General features: G+C 39.5%; 1 protein-coding gene and 1 non-coding gene across 2 annotated transcripts in view; both read right to left on the minus strand.

Annotated features, from left to right (window-relative positions):
- LOC115179786 (zinc finger CCCH domain-containing protein 15) overlaps nucleotides 1-15441 on the minus strand; it is a 31922-nt gene that overhangs the window by 13939 nt on the left and 2542 nt on the right. Inside the window, exon 3 of the mRNA XM_029741547.1 lies at nucleotides 135-240. Coding sequence (XP_029597407.1) covers nucleotides 135-240 — 106 coding nt within the window. The remainder of the gene's footprint in view (nucleotides 1-134; nucleotides 241-15441) is intronic.
- Nucleotides 1658-1730, minus strand: trnar-ccu (transfer RNA arginine (anticodon CCU)). The gene has a single exon. It is a non-coding gene; the product is annotated as a tRNA-Arg (tRNA).

Consider the following 15441-nt stretch of genomic DNA (forward strand, 5'->3'; position numbering starts at 1 on the left):
CTGACAATAGGAGTTTGCTAAGCATTCAATAGGGTAAGGTTGCAAAATGTCCTTTCATATTAAACAGAGCATTTTTCAGAATATGTACCAGAGGAAACTTTGTAGCTGAATACAGAAGACATTTCCATCCTCACCTTTAGCGACTTTCTGAGCAGCCACCACTGGCTTGAAAAGCTCGTTCAGCTCATCTAACTCCTTCTTCTTGTCACCCTTTCTGTTCTTGTCCCCTTCAGCAGCAACCTAGGAAAACAGGATCTAGTTAGTCACAAGTCCACAACAGGAACCAGGTTTGCCGGTCTCCTGACCTAATAGCAAGCTATAGCTTATAGCTTAAGCTTACCTCAATTAGCCCGACTAACCGGTGCCTGTATATAGCCTAGCTACTGTATATCGCCTACTGCTATTTTTCACAGTTGTTTTTTATTTCTTTACTTATCTATTGTTCACCTAATACCTATTTTTTACTTAAAAATGGCACTGTTGGTTAGGGCCTGTAAATAAGCATTTCACTGTAACGTCTACACCTGTTGTATTCGGCACACGTGACAAACTGTGATTTGATTAGGTCAGCTTTACATACATTTACATTTTCCAGAAGGTGCCTTGTTTTGCCAGAATGTTGAATGAACTGTCATTTGGACTTACTCTGCCAATTGTCCACTTTGTTGGTCCTATGCCATTGGACATTTTTGACAAAATATCCACAGGAAAGTATTACCAAATTCCATGGTACATGGTATGAGTTGATATATAAAACGCAAGATTCAAGACTTCGTGCTTTTCAGCTAAAATGATTATATAGTATTCTTGCCACCACAAAAATGCTGAATATTTGGGGCATAAAATCATCGAAGCTCTGCAGATTTTGTTGTGAGGATACAGAATCAATAGACCATTTATTTTGGTATTGCCCTCAGGTAGCCTGTTTCTGGTCTCAGGTTCAGGAATGGCTGAAAATGCATAGCATTGATCTAAAATTGACCCTAGAAATAGTACTGTTAGGAGATCTGGAGAGACCGGGTCAGTCAATTACTAATATACTAATACTCTTAGTAAAAGTATTTATCTTCAACACGCAATCTGTAGATTCTATTCGATTAGATAGATTGAAATTGTAGATTAAACATCATAGCATAGTTGAAAGATGTGTGTTGCATAGAAACACGAAATGGGTGGCCAGCAGAGATAGATGGGATGGGCTGAGGGAAGCTGAGTGTTGGTATGTGGAATTGGAGACAAGTGGGAGTGGAGTTGCTGTGTGAGAGAGAGAACGATGGTCAAAAGATAAAGGGGAAAAAAAGTTCAAATAAAACATAATAAAAGTACATTTGAATGACACTAAGTAGCAAGGACTCATTCCCTCCCAAACCAAAAGGAGAAATTAATATTTTCTCTGGTAGGCACAACCTACCTGGCACCCCTATAAACAATAACCTCAAGTCAAAACTGTTACATAAAAAAATGGCACCCCATTTACATTTTAGTCATTTAGCAGACGCTCTTATCCAGAGCGACTTACAGTAGTGAATGCATACATTTCATGCCTTTTTCTTTGTTGTACTGGCCCCCTGTGGGAATCGAACCCACAACCCTGGCATTGCACACACCATGCTGGTGTTGCAAACACCATGCTCTACCAACTGAGCCACAGGGAAGACCCCCCAGATGGGACTTGAACCCACAATCACTGGCTTAGGAGGACAGTGCCTTATCCATTAGGCCACTGGGGCCTAATGGGTCTTATCTGGTCTGTCAAGTCTACACCGATACAAAGGACTCATGTAAAAGTCAGGATGGACATACACTTTTCATAAACCCTTAAAACATTGGAAATAACTTCAAAACAACTATTATTTTGCGTGGGTTGTATTACCAACAAATGATCCCACACACATAATAATATAACAATTAATGAGCTCTGGTTCCTCCAGAAAGTCCTGTAGCTCGGGCCTAAAAGAGTCCATCACAGTTCAGGGAACTCAAGTGATCTTAGTCACGCAATGTTTGTCCGTTCATACAAGTGTAGCGTAAACCCAGTATGAATCATACAATCAAAATAATTATTTTACCACACAACCATAAAGCGTATCAAATCTTAATAAGTCCTCAACTACATAAATCATCACGGTATACGTCACACCAAAACAAATGAAATACCGTATACAAAAAGGTTGTAGTCAGTCGGTCAGTCAGACAATCCGCCAACAGATCTCCAGCTGAGAAAGGCCACTAAGAACACTTGCTATTAGGCTACAAAGCACACTTAAATACAACAAACGGAAGCGAGAAGCTTCGGAACTGAGGGTTGAACACATCCTTGTTCGCGTCTCCATCACAACCCCACTTTTGCCCAGCTGAGGCTGGCTATTTAATTGGTAATTAAAGGGCAAGCGCCCTATTGGAAGGAGAAGCACAGACGGTTCAGACAAATTCAGGGCCGTCACAATATGCACACACTCTCATTCAAATAAACACATACATGTAATAGTGCCAGACATGCACACAAACATAAAGTAGGCATTACTGTTATGATTTCAGTTGTCCTTGATGTCCTTTGTTTTACATTTATTATTTTTTATTTTTTTTTTGCATTGTTGTTTTCTTCTGTCTTTTCCTTTTTTCTCTTTAGTTCATTCTCTTGGTTGTTGGTGCATTGGGGGGTTCTTGGGGGTGGGAATGGAATTAATTGTATTTTATTTTATTCTTCCTGGGGCTGTGGGAGGGGTCTCGAATGGTTGAGGGACAGCTATTGGGGAACTGTGGGGGGATCGGGTTTCACAAGATTGTGATCATGAAAAAGGAAACTATGACAAATATTTTATATCACTATCATGCACACGCACCCTCACAAGGATGGCTCTGTTGCGGAAAGACCGATACATGTTTGATAGTGTCTTGATACTGTATTGTTTGTCCTTCATGTTCTAATACTTTAATGTTACCCCTTCCTTGTGTTTTTTTGTAATAAATAATTATTTTAAAAACATGTAAAACACCTGCACGAGCTCAGTTAGTATGCATGCAACGTGTGCATGTATTTATGTCTTACGCGCATGCCTCAGGGGATGAAAAAACAAATCATGAGAGCTAGGCACAGAAACATGAGGTTTGAAGTCAGTTTAAAGAGATTCTTCTGTACTTTTGTATCAGGGTTCATACACATTTTGACAGACGGAAGTTTATGACTTTTAACCAAATTTCCTTGACCAACAATTGGTGGTGTCTTTACGCATGTATAAAAAAAGAATGCATAAAGTGGTAGACACTGGAAGGCTACTCTCTGATGCCATGTAGCATCTTCTGTCATTGTGCAAGGCACTTAACACCCCCCCACGCCAAAGTAGAAAACATGTCAGGCAACTGTATAAAACACGTGGTCAACCCTCAGTCTGGAGAGCTACTGGATGTGTAGGCTTTTGTTCAAGCTCTGCTCAAACACAGAGCCAGTTTATCAAGGTCCAGTGTAGGAGCTTATTTCTAAAATGTTTGTTGGATGGGGACTGGAATAAAAGCCTGCACACCCATTGGCTCTCCTGGAGCACTCACTCATTTCTATCATGAAGTGCTTTGAGAGACTAGTCAAGGATCACGTCACCTCTACGTTACCTGACACCGTAGACCCACTTCAATTTGCTTACCGCCCCAATGACGCAGATTATGCAATTGCCATCACACTGCCCTACCCCATCTGAACAAGAGGATTACCTACATAAGAATGATGCTGTTCATTAACTATAGCTCAGCATTCAACACCATAGTACCCTCCAAGCTCATCATTAAGCTTGAGGCCCTGGGTCTGAACCCCACCCTGTGCAAATGGGTCCTGGACTTCCTGACTGGCCCCCCAAGGTGGTGAAGGTAGGAAACAACACCTCCACTTCACTGATCCTCAACACTGGGCCCCCACAAGAGTGCTTGCTCAGCCATCTCCTGTACTCCCTGTTTACCCATGACTGCATGGTCAGGCACGCCTCCAACTCAATCATCAAGTTTGCAGACGACAACAGTAGTAGGCCTGATTACCAACAATGACAAGACAGCCTACAGGGAGGAGGTGAGGACCCTGGGTGTTTGGTGCCAGGAAAATAACCTCTCACTCAAAATCAACCAAAGGAGCTGATTGTGAACTTCAGGGAACAGCAGAGGGAGCACCCCCCTATCCACATTGACGGGACTGCAGCGGAAAAGGTGGAAAGTTTCAAGTTCCTTGGCGTACACATCACTGACAAACTGAAATGGTCCACCCACACAGACAGTGTGGTGAAGAAGGCGCAAAAGCGCCTTTTCAACCTCAGGAGGCTAAAGACATTTGGCTTGGCACCCAAAACTCTCAAACATTTACAGATGCACAATTGAGAGCATATTGTCGGGCTGTATCACCGCCTGGTACGTCAACTGCACGGCCCGCAACCGCAGGGCTCTGCAGAGGGTGGTGCGGTCTGCCCAACGCATCACCGGAGGCAAACTACCTGCCCTCCAGGACACCAACAGCACCCGATGTCACAAGAAGGCCAAAAATATCAAGGACACCCGAGTCACTGCCTGTTCACACCGCTATAATCCAGAAGGTGAGGTCAGAACAGGTGCATCAAAGCTGGGACCAAGAAACTGAAAAACAGCTTCTATCTCAAGGCCATCAGACTGTTAAATAGCAATCACTAGCACATTAGAGGCTGCTGCCCTATATACAGACTTGAAATCACTGGCCACTTTAATGTTTACATATTTTGCATTACCCATCTCATTAGTATATACACTGTACTCTACTCTATTGTACTGTATCCTAGTCTATGTAGCGCTGACATTGCTCGTCCAAATATCTATATATTCTTAATTCCATTCCTTTGCTTAGATGTGTGTATTGTTGTGAAATTGTTAGATATTACTGCACTGTTGGAGCTAGAGAAACAAGCATTTCGCTACACCCGCAATAACATCTGCTAAACACGTGTATGTGACCAATAACATTTGATTTGACCACCTCTGATGTATAACATTGCAACATTACAACCAAATAGGTTTTACCTCTTGAAATAATGATCTCATTCAATATATCAAATGGCTATGGTAGGTTAGAAATATGGTTGCAAAGGGTTGGAAACTTTCCAGTAAATTTCCAGAATTTGTCTGGAAATTTTCCATGGGAAGTTAGCTTATAACAGTGAACCTTTTTTGTGGGATATACATCAGGCAATACTAGGTCTTATGGCATATTTGGGTTAAACTATCCCCAATTCAATGGAATTGCAACCCTCTGCATGCACAGTGCATTCTTCCATCACGTGCAGCTGATTCTCACAGTACTACACTGTCTGAGCCAAGGACTCCATGCCATTTGGTAAGTTTTGATTGCAATACTGGGTGGGGTGAATATATTTTATATGACAAACATGATTTTTTGTTAACTAGTAAATAGTAGCCTACAGAAAAGTGTGTTAAATTCATTTCTAACTTGTTAACAATTTCTGCTAGTTAGTTTTTGCTACCATGTGGGTTTTAGCTTGCTTGAGCCTGCTAACTGAGAAGTGTTAATTCACCTGTTTCCATACAAGTTTCATTTTAAAACATTTATCTTACAAAGGAGTTGTTTAATCTAACTGCTAAACTATTTATCTGTACATGGAATTGTATTTGTTTGTTTTTCTACTCATTTTTTGCAGTCGTGCCAACATCTCATCAGCACCCTGGTGGAAGGCACTGTATCTGAGACTCTTTTCCCTTGTTGCCTCCAACACCCTCCAATTCCCACCAACATCAGCCGCCTCAGAGCGCAACTGGTCCTTGTTTGGGAACACACACACCAAAGCACGCAACAGGCTGACCAATACAGGGGTTGAAAAATTGGTGGCCATCCAGGCAAATTTGCACTTTTTGAGCCTGACAACGAGCCATCCTCAAAAAGGTTGGAAAGTGACAGTGAAGATGAGGCCTCAGAGTCTGATGTTCAAGAGGTGGACATTGAGGAGGTCCAGGGAGAAGACATGGAAGCCTGAGTGGAAGAGAACCAAAGCTTTAGTTTCTAGACAATAATTTTACAGATGCATGTTGAAAATGTTTTTGGGAGATGCGATGGATCATTAGGGATCATTCAATATTAGAGGTTGGCCGATTAATCGGAATGACCGATTAATTAGGGCCGATTTCAAGTTTTCATAACAATCGGTAATAGGTATTTTTGGCCACCTATTTGCTGATTTTTTATTTATTTTTTAACCTTTATTTAACTAGGCAAGTCAGTTAAGAACACATTCTTATTTTCAATGACGGCCTAGGAACGGTGGGTTAACTGCCTTGTTCAGGGGCAGAACGACAGATTTTTACCTTGTCAGCTTGGGGATGCAGCCTTACGTTAACTAGCCCAACGCTCTAACCACCTGCTTTACGTTGCCAAGGTAAGTTGCTAGCTAGCATTAAACTTATCTTATAAAAAAAACAATCAATCATAAACACTAGTTAACTACACATGGTTGATGATATTACTAGTTTATCTAGCCTGTCCTGCTTTGCATATAATCGATGTGGTGCGCATTCGCGAAAAAGGACTTTCTTTGCTCCGACGTGTACCTAACCATAAACATCAATGTCTTTCTTAAAATCAATACACAAGTATATATTTTTAAACCTGCATATTTAGTTAATATTGCCTGCTAACATGAATTTCTTTTAACTAGGGAAAATGTGTCACTTCTCCTTCAAACAGAGTCTGGGTATATGCAGCAGTTTGGGCCGCCTGGCTTGTTGCGAACTGTGAAGACTATTTCTCCTAACAAAGACAGCAGACTTCGCCAAACGGGGATGATTTAACAAAAGCGCATTTGTGAAAAAAAGCACAATCGTTGCACGACTGTACCTAACCATAAACATCAATGCCTTTCTTAAAATCAATACACAGAAGTATATATTTTTAAACCTGCATATTTAGCTAAAAGAAATCCAGGTTAGCAGGCAATATTAACCAGGTGAAATTGTGTCAGTTCTCTTGCGTTCGTTGCACGCAGAATCAGGGTATACAGAATCTGGCTCGTTGCGAACTAATTTGCCAGAATTTTACAGAACTATGAAATAACATTGTAGGTTGTGCGATGTAACAGGAATATTTAGACTTATGGATGCCACCCGTTAGATAAAATACGGAATGGTTCCGTATGTCACTGAAAGAATAATGTTTTCGAGATGATAGGTCATTAATATGGTCAAATCCGGAAACTAAGGTTTATTATATTATAGTTAAGTCTATGATTTGATATTTGATAGAGCAGTCTGACTGAGTGGTGGTAGGCAGCAGCAGGCTCGTAATAGGCAAAGGTATATGGGTTAGAGAGAAATAGTCGACGTGTCAAAATTCCTGTAATAACTTGCGGCTGAACTTGAAAGGGGTTCCTTCGTTATTTTACCATTCATGTCTTCCATAGAGAATGTCTTGATCTACTTCAAATAAGGTCTGTGTTTTGTGCTTAAACCGCCTCAGCATTTTGAAATCCGTGTAAATATCACTAGGTAACGTTTGTCAACATATTTTCATAAATCCACTCTACAAAAAAATGTATCTTCGCTTATATTGATCAGAGTTATATCCTATGGATATCTACACAGTTATAAAATTGGCAAGGTGGTGTAAGCCTAAACCAAACACAGACCTTATTTTAAGTTAATCTAAAAATATCCTATGGAATAAATGAAGGAACCGCTTTTCAGATTTTGCTAGAAGGTGTCATCGGAATTGTGACTCGCACTTTGGTAGTCAATTCTTACCATGCCCATTATTAAAATAGGATTTCCTGCATATAGAAATTACAGTTTTTGTTTTCAGCATTCATCACAGGTAACTTAAACTAAATTTTTATTATTCAAACAGTTGAGTATTTGTCTCCTAAGCAGACCCTTCAGTATCTTTGTCACTTCAGAGCTGTATGTGTGTATGTGTGTGTGTGTATATATATATATATATATATACATACACACACACACAAAAATCATAGCAATAATCGGCCAATTAATCAGTATCGGCTTTTTTGGTCCTCCAATAATCGGTATCGGCGTTGAAAAAATCATAATCGGTCGACCTCTATTCAATATTCCCTTTTGTTGTTCAGTGAAATCATCCCATGTGAAGAGTCAACTCAATTCAAGTTCAATTTGTAACTACATTTACTTATTTCTATTGGAAGGATTTAATAATTTGCAATTATGTCTACTTATGATAAGGTAAAAGGTTTATGTCTCCATATTATATGGTAAATATATACAACGCAAAAAACATCTACATTTAAATGGTATTAATATTAATTTGCATATATTTCCGTTAATTCCCATATATTCCCTTTAATTCCCACGGAAAGTGCCACCTCTGAATATTCCCCAAAATGTGCAACCCTAGTTACAAATATTTTTATTCAACTGAAGCAATTCAGTAAATTAACATTTTCTAGTTTAGTCATTCATCTTAGCTTCCTTAGAAGTATTTACTTTGCAGGCTGACTAGCATCTAGAGATGCAATGTCCCGACATTGGATGATAAAATTTAAATGGAAGTATCTACTAAACAAGTTGAAGCCACATAAAGCCTACATTAATATTTTTTCCTAAAATTGCAGTTCGCAGTTCCAATTATTTTGATTCACATAATTCCATTCACCACGATTTAACCAAATACCAACTAATACAATCATTTGTTTTGTCAAAGAATAGTTTAAATTAATCACATGAATCGTTCAAAAACGTAAATGAACTTGTATCGCCATATTCGTGAGTGTAGGCAGTGGAAAGTTTTTGGGGAAATGACCAAAACATGAATACATGCTAATAATAGCTAAACAGTTACCTAGAGGGTACAATATATGTTTGAATTGGCTACTTAGTTACTAGTCTGTTCTTTATCCTATTTTATATGTTAGGCCTGCTTCTGCAATGTCCGACTGTCTCGCTCTCCTTGAGCAACTGCCCACTCGTCTCGCACAGATACAAGTGATGCCCACAAACACGCTAAAGTGACATTCCGATCCTGGCTGATATGTAGATTTTTATTTGATTGATAAAATATTTTTAAAAACTGACTAAATAAATTACATTAACAGAAATGTCCATGACTTTCAGGCCTTGACAACACTATTTTAAAATTCCATGACTTTTGCTGGATTTTCATGAGCTGTTGTATACTTTTTAGCCAATAGTTCTGAAGGTAATGCTCACGAGCCAAAAATGGACGCAAAAAGGTCATACTACGTCACGTGTACCCCATCATTGCTCTCTCGCTCTGCTGTCTGTGCATCTTGCTAGCTGTCACTCAAAACTGAGGGCTGAAGCTCGATTGCTAGGGGCTGGCCTAGGTGGGGGAAAACAGCACTGCCCAGCTTCCAGAAAAGTGTCTTTCAAACAAGGCATTTCGTGGCTAATTGAGGTAAGACTTATTCTGCATGCATGAACTGCACATTGACACATCCAGCCTAAAGTGGGAGGTTTCGCCAAAGTTCCGGAGCATGTCTTTAATACTTTTCTGTGGATATTTTGTCTCAAATTTCCAACAGCATAACACGGAACCCAAACCGGCTACGCGCGTGCGCTATCGTGCATAAATGTATTTTGTCACCCCACACCAAACGCGATCACGACACGCAGGTTAAAATAGCAAAACAAACTCTGAACCAATTATATTAATTTTGGGACAGGTCAAAAAGCATTAACCTGTAAATACTGCTAGTGGGCAGTATTTACACGGCCGGATAAAAAACGTCCCCGATTTAATCTGATTATTACTACTGCCCAGAAACTAGAATATGCATATAATTATTGGCTTTGGATAGAAAACACCCTAAAGTTTCTAAAACTGTTTGAATGGTGTCTGTGAGTATAACAGAACTCATATGGCAGGCAAAAACCTGAGAAGATTCTGTACAGGAAGTACCCTCTCTGACCATTCCTTGGGCTTCTTGGCTCTGTTTATTGAAAACTTAGGATCTTTGCTGTAACGTGACACTTCCTACGGCTCCCATAGGCTCTCAGAACCTGGGAAAAAGCTGAATGATGTAATTCCAGGCCCTGGCTGAAAAACATTAGCGCCTTTGGTAAGTGGTCTATCAGAGGACCATCAGACTGAGGCGCGTGCACAGGGCGACACCATGTTTTTATTTTCTCTCTCTTTGTACTAAAACACGATTTCCCGGTCGGAATATTATCGCTTTTTTACGAGAAAAATGGCATAAAAATTTATTTTAACTTCTTAGGGCTAGGGGGCAGTATTGAGAATTTTGAAAAAAATATGTGCCCATTTTTAACTGCCTCCTACACCAACTCAGAAGCTAGAATATGCATATTATTGTTCAGGTTTGGATAGAAAACACTCTGAATTTTCTAAAACTGTTTGAATGGTGTCTAAGTATAACAGAACTCATATGGCAGTCAAAACCCTGAGATTCTGACAGGAAGTGGATACCTGATGTGTTGAATTACCTTTAAGCCTATGCCATTGAAACACATAGGGGCTTATTAATGTTTGAGCACTTCCTATTGCTTCCACTAGATGTCACCAGCCTTTACAAAGTGTTTTGAGTCTTCTACTGTGAGATCTGACCGAACAAGAGCCATGGAACGGTGATGGCCGATTAGACTCTGGCGCGCGAGTTCATGTTGGGTACTCTCGCTCCAATACGTTTTAACCTGTTAGGGTATAGGGGGCAGTATTTTCACGGCTGGATAAAAAAATATACCCGATTTAATCTGGTTACTAATCCTACCCAGTAACTACAATATGCATATACTTATTATATATGGATAGAAAACACCCTAAAGTTTCAAAAACTGTTTGAATGGTGTCTGTGAGTATAACAGAACTCATTTGGCAGGCAAAACCCTGAGACAGATTCTGACAGGAAGTGGATACCTGATGTGTTGAATTGACTTTAAGCCTATACCATTGAAAAACAAAGGGGCTGAGGAATATTTTGGCACTTCCTATTGCTTCCACAAGATGTCCCCAGCCTTTACAAAGTGTTTTGAGTCTTCTACAGTGAGATCTGACCGAATAAGAGCCATGGAACGTGATGGCCCATTAGACACCTGGCGTGCGAGTTGATGGTGGGTACTCTCATTCCGAAACGTTTTAAAAGAGAACCCAATGGTCCGCCTTGAATTTTATTCATGTTCTGGTTAAAAAAGACCCTAATGATTTATGCGATACAACGTTTGACATGTTTGAACGAACGTAAATATATTTTTTCCGTTCTTGAAGTGAAGTCCGGCTGGCTTAGATCATGTGCTACAACACGGAGGTTTTTGGACATAAATGATGAGCTTTTTTGAACAAAACTACATTCGTTATGGACCTGGGATTCTTTGGAAGTGACATCTGATGAAGAGAATCAAAGGTAATGGATTATTTACATAGTATTTTCGATTTTAGATTCCTCCAACATGGCGGTTAGTCTGTATCGCAATGCGTATTTTTCTGGCGCAGTGCTCAGATTATTGCAAAGTGTGATTTCCCAGTAAGGTTAATTTTAAATCTGGCAAGTCCATTGCGTTCAAGAGATGTAAATCTATAATTCTTTGAATGACAATATAATATTTTACCAATATTTTCTAATATTAATTAATTATTTTGTTGTCATGACTTGACTGCCGGTATTGGAGGGAAACGATTTCCTGAACATCAACGCCATAGTAAAACGCTGTTTTTAGATATAAATATGAACTTGATAGAACTAAAAATGCATGCATTGTCTAACATAATGTCCTAGGAGTGTCATCTGATGGAGATTGTAAAAGGTTAGTGCATAATTTTAGCTGATTTTCTGGTTTTGGTGACACCTGTCTTTGAATTGACAAAACGTTACACACAGCTATTGTCAATGTACTCTCCTAACATAACCTAACTTTATGCTTTCCCCGTAAAACCTTTTTGAAATCGGAAAACGTGGTTAGATTAAGGAGATGTTTATCTTTCAAAGGCTGTAAGTAAGTTGTATGTTTGAGAAATTTGAATTTTGACATTTATTTGGTTTCAAATTTGCCGCTCTTGAAATGCACCTGCTGTTGATAGGGTGCACCACGGGTGGCACGCTTGCGTCCCACATAGCCCCAAGAAGTTAAACAGCGGTTGACATGCTTCGAAGTACGGTAATGGAATATTTAGACATTTTTTGTCACGAAACGTGTCGGGCGCGTAACTCTTATTTACCCTTTCGGATAGTGTCTTGAACGCACGAACAAAACGCCGCTATTTGGATCTAACTATGGATTATTTGGGACCAAACCAACATTTGTTATTGAGGTAGAAGGCCTGGGAGTGCATTCTGACGAAGAACAGCAAAGGTAATAACATTTTTCTTATAGTAAATCTGACTTTGGTGAGGGCTAAACTTGGTGGGTGTAAATAGCTAGCCCTGTGATGCCGGGCTATCTACTTAGAATATTGCAAAATGTGCTTTCACCGAAAAGCTATTTTAAAATCGGACATAGCGAGTGCATAGAGGAGTTCTGTATCTATAATTCTTAAAATAATTGTTATGTTTTTTGTGAACGTTTATCGTGAGTAATTTAGTAAATTCACCGGAAGTTTGCGGGGGGGTATGCTAGTTCTGAACGTCACATGCTAATGTAAAAAGCTGTTTTTTTATATAAATATGAACTTGATTGAACAAAACATGCATGTATTGTATAACAATGTCCTAGAAGTGTCATCTGATGAAGATCATCAAAGGTTAGTGCTGCATTTAGCTGTGGTTTGGGTTTATGTGACATTATATGCTAGCTTGAAAAATGGGTGTCTGATTATTTCTGGCTGGATACTCTGCTGACATAATCTAATGTTTTGCTTTCGTTGTAAAGCCTTTTTGAAATCGGACAGTGTGGTTAGATTAACGAGAGTCTTGTCTTTAAAATGGTGTAAAATAGTCATATGTTTGAGAAATTGAAGTAATAGCATTTCTAAGGTATTTGAATAACGCGCCACAGGATTCCACTGGCTGTTACGTAGTTGGGACGATTTCGTCCCACCTACCCTAGAGAGGTTAAACATTTATGGCAATTTAGCTAGCTAGCTTGCACTTGCTAGCTAATTCGTCCTATTTAGCTACCATGCTGTTGCTAGCTAATTTGTCCTGGAATATAAACATTGAGTTATTTTACCTGAAATGCACAAGGTCCTCTACTCCACCAATTAATCTAAACATAAAATGGTCAACCGAATCATTTCTAGTCATCTCTCCTCCTTCCAGGCTTCTTCTTCTATTGACTTTATATTGCGATTGGCAACTTTCATAAATTAGGTGGATTACCGCCTCTGACCTATTTCATCTTTCAGTCACCCACGTCGGTATAACCGAGGAGATGGCACGTGGGTACCTGCTTCTATAAACCAATGAGATGGGAGAGGCAGACGCTCATTGGCGCGCGCGAGCAATGTGGGTGCAATAATTGAATAATATAGATTTCAAAATGTATTTTACAACGCTTGCGCACGTGACGTGAGCGGTGTAGTTAGCCTGTAATAAGGACGAACTCAGAGGACAACCAGCAGAGTAAGATCAACTGAAGTTTATTCAACATTCTGACTTGTAAAGGGACTGTTCAGTCTTCTGCAATCTATATGTTATTGTTAGCAACTAGAGTGGGAAGTCCAGAATTAAGATGCTAGATCCAGGCAGAAATTAGGCTAGATGTGTCAATTTAAAGTAAATTAGCGAGAAAACATATATAGATTGATTTAGCCATAAGAATCTGACTTACGAAAATTTCTTCTCTAGTTGGAACAGAGCTATGCCAGAACGTGGACAGCACGTAATATGGCTAGGAAAATGTACCTCAATCCAGGAATAGAATATGTCGCTGTACTCTTAATTTCCCCAAAATGATAAATGTTTAATCGATAAGTTTGAAATATGTCCCATTTTGTATTAAAAACTGCCTTTTTTGTCAGCCTGATAGGCTAGAAAAATGCTATAGCAGTCCATTGAATCCCAAGAAAATGCAACGCTTAGCATTGGGGTGAGTAGTAGTAGTAGTACCTTAAGTACCTTAAGTGTTGTAAAATCCAACGGGTTGCTTTAACATTAGCTGTCCACATTCTGGCATAACACAGTGTTCCGACTAGCTCTCAAAAACTCTAGGGAGCATTTTGCCTTCTCCTTACAGTTTTCAGCGTCACCCACAACTGGCTCGTGTGACCTACAATCCCGACTGTTTTGAAGTTTAGAAACGTAAATAATCGTTGCTTGCGATACAGCTTTCGAAACATTTAGCCCTTAGTGAGAAAGAATCATTCAAATAAAAATATGCAATTACTTAAGCAGTTTTGCACAGATCCATACAGCTATGGGTGGCTCCATCCGACCTAACTACACCTCCTGAGTTACGCTTACACACAAGTGTTTGGAGCACGCTAGATAGCTAATTAGCACAGGTGGTCGCTTCTGTGGTTGCAGTCCAAACACTTAACCTCTCTAGTACATGTGGGACGAACTCGTCCCACCTACGTAACAGCCACTGAAATCCAGTGGCGCGATTTTTGAATCGTTAGAAATGCTATAACTTCAATTTCTCAAACATATGACTATTTCACAGCTATTTAAAGACAAGAATCTCGTTAATCTAACCCCACTGTCCGATTTCAAAAAGGCTTTACAACAAAAGCAAAACATTAGATTATGTCAGCAGAGTACCCAGCCAGAAATAATCACACAGCCATTTTTCAAGCTAGCATATCATGTCACATAAACCCAAACCACAGCTAAATGCAGCACTAACCTTTTATAATCTTCATCAGATGACACACCTAGGACATTGTGTTATACAATACATGCATGTCTGTTCAATCAAGTTCATATTTATATCAAAAACCAGCTTTTTACATTAGCATGTGACGTTCAGAAAAAGCATAACCACCGCAAACTTCCGGTGAATTTACTAACAGTTTGCTAAATTACTCACGATAAACGTTCACAAAAAGCATAACAATTATTTTAAGAATTATAGATACATTACCCCTCTATGCACTCGATATGTCCGATTTTAAAATAGCTTTTCGGATGAAGCACATTTTGCAATAATCTAAGTACATAGCCCGGCATTACAGGGCTAGCTATTTAGATACCCACCCAGGTCAGCATCCACCAAAATCACATTTCCTATAAGAAAGATGTTCTTACCTTGCTTGTTCTTCATCAGAATACACTGCCAGGACTTCTACTTCAATAACAAATGTTGGTTTGGTCCCAAATAATCCATCGTTATGTTCCAACAGCGACGTTTTGTTCGTGAGTTCTAGAATGCTTTTTCGCGGTGTCGCGCATGGCGCATTGGCGTGTCAAAAATGTCTAAATATTCCATTACCGTACTTCGAAGCATGTCAACCGCTGTTTAAAACCAATTTTTATGCCATTTATGTCATAGAGAAGTGTTAATATTCCGACCGGGAGTATGCATTGAGCCTAAACAGCCGAATAAAAT

This window comes from Salmo trutta, chromosome 39 (assembly GCF_901001165.1).
Source record: "Salmo trutta chromosome 39, fSalTru1.1, whole genome shotgun sequence".
In the NCBI taxonomy this organism is placed as follows: domain Eukaryota; kingdom Metazoa; phylum Chordata; class Actinopteri; order Salmoniformes; family Salmonidae; genus Salmo; species Salmo trutta.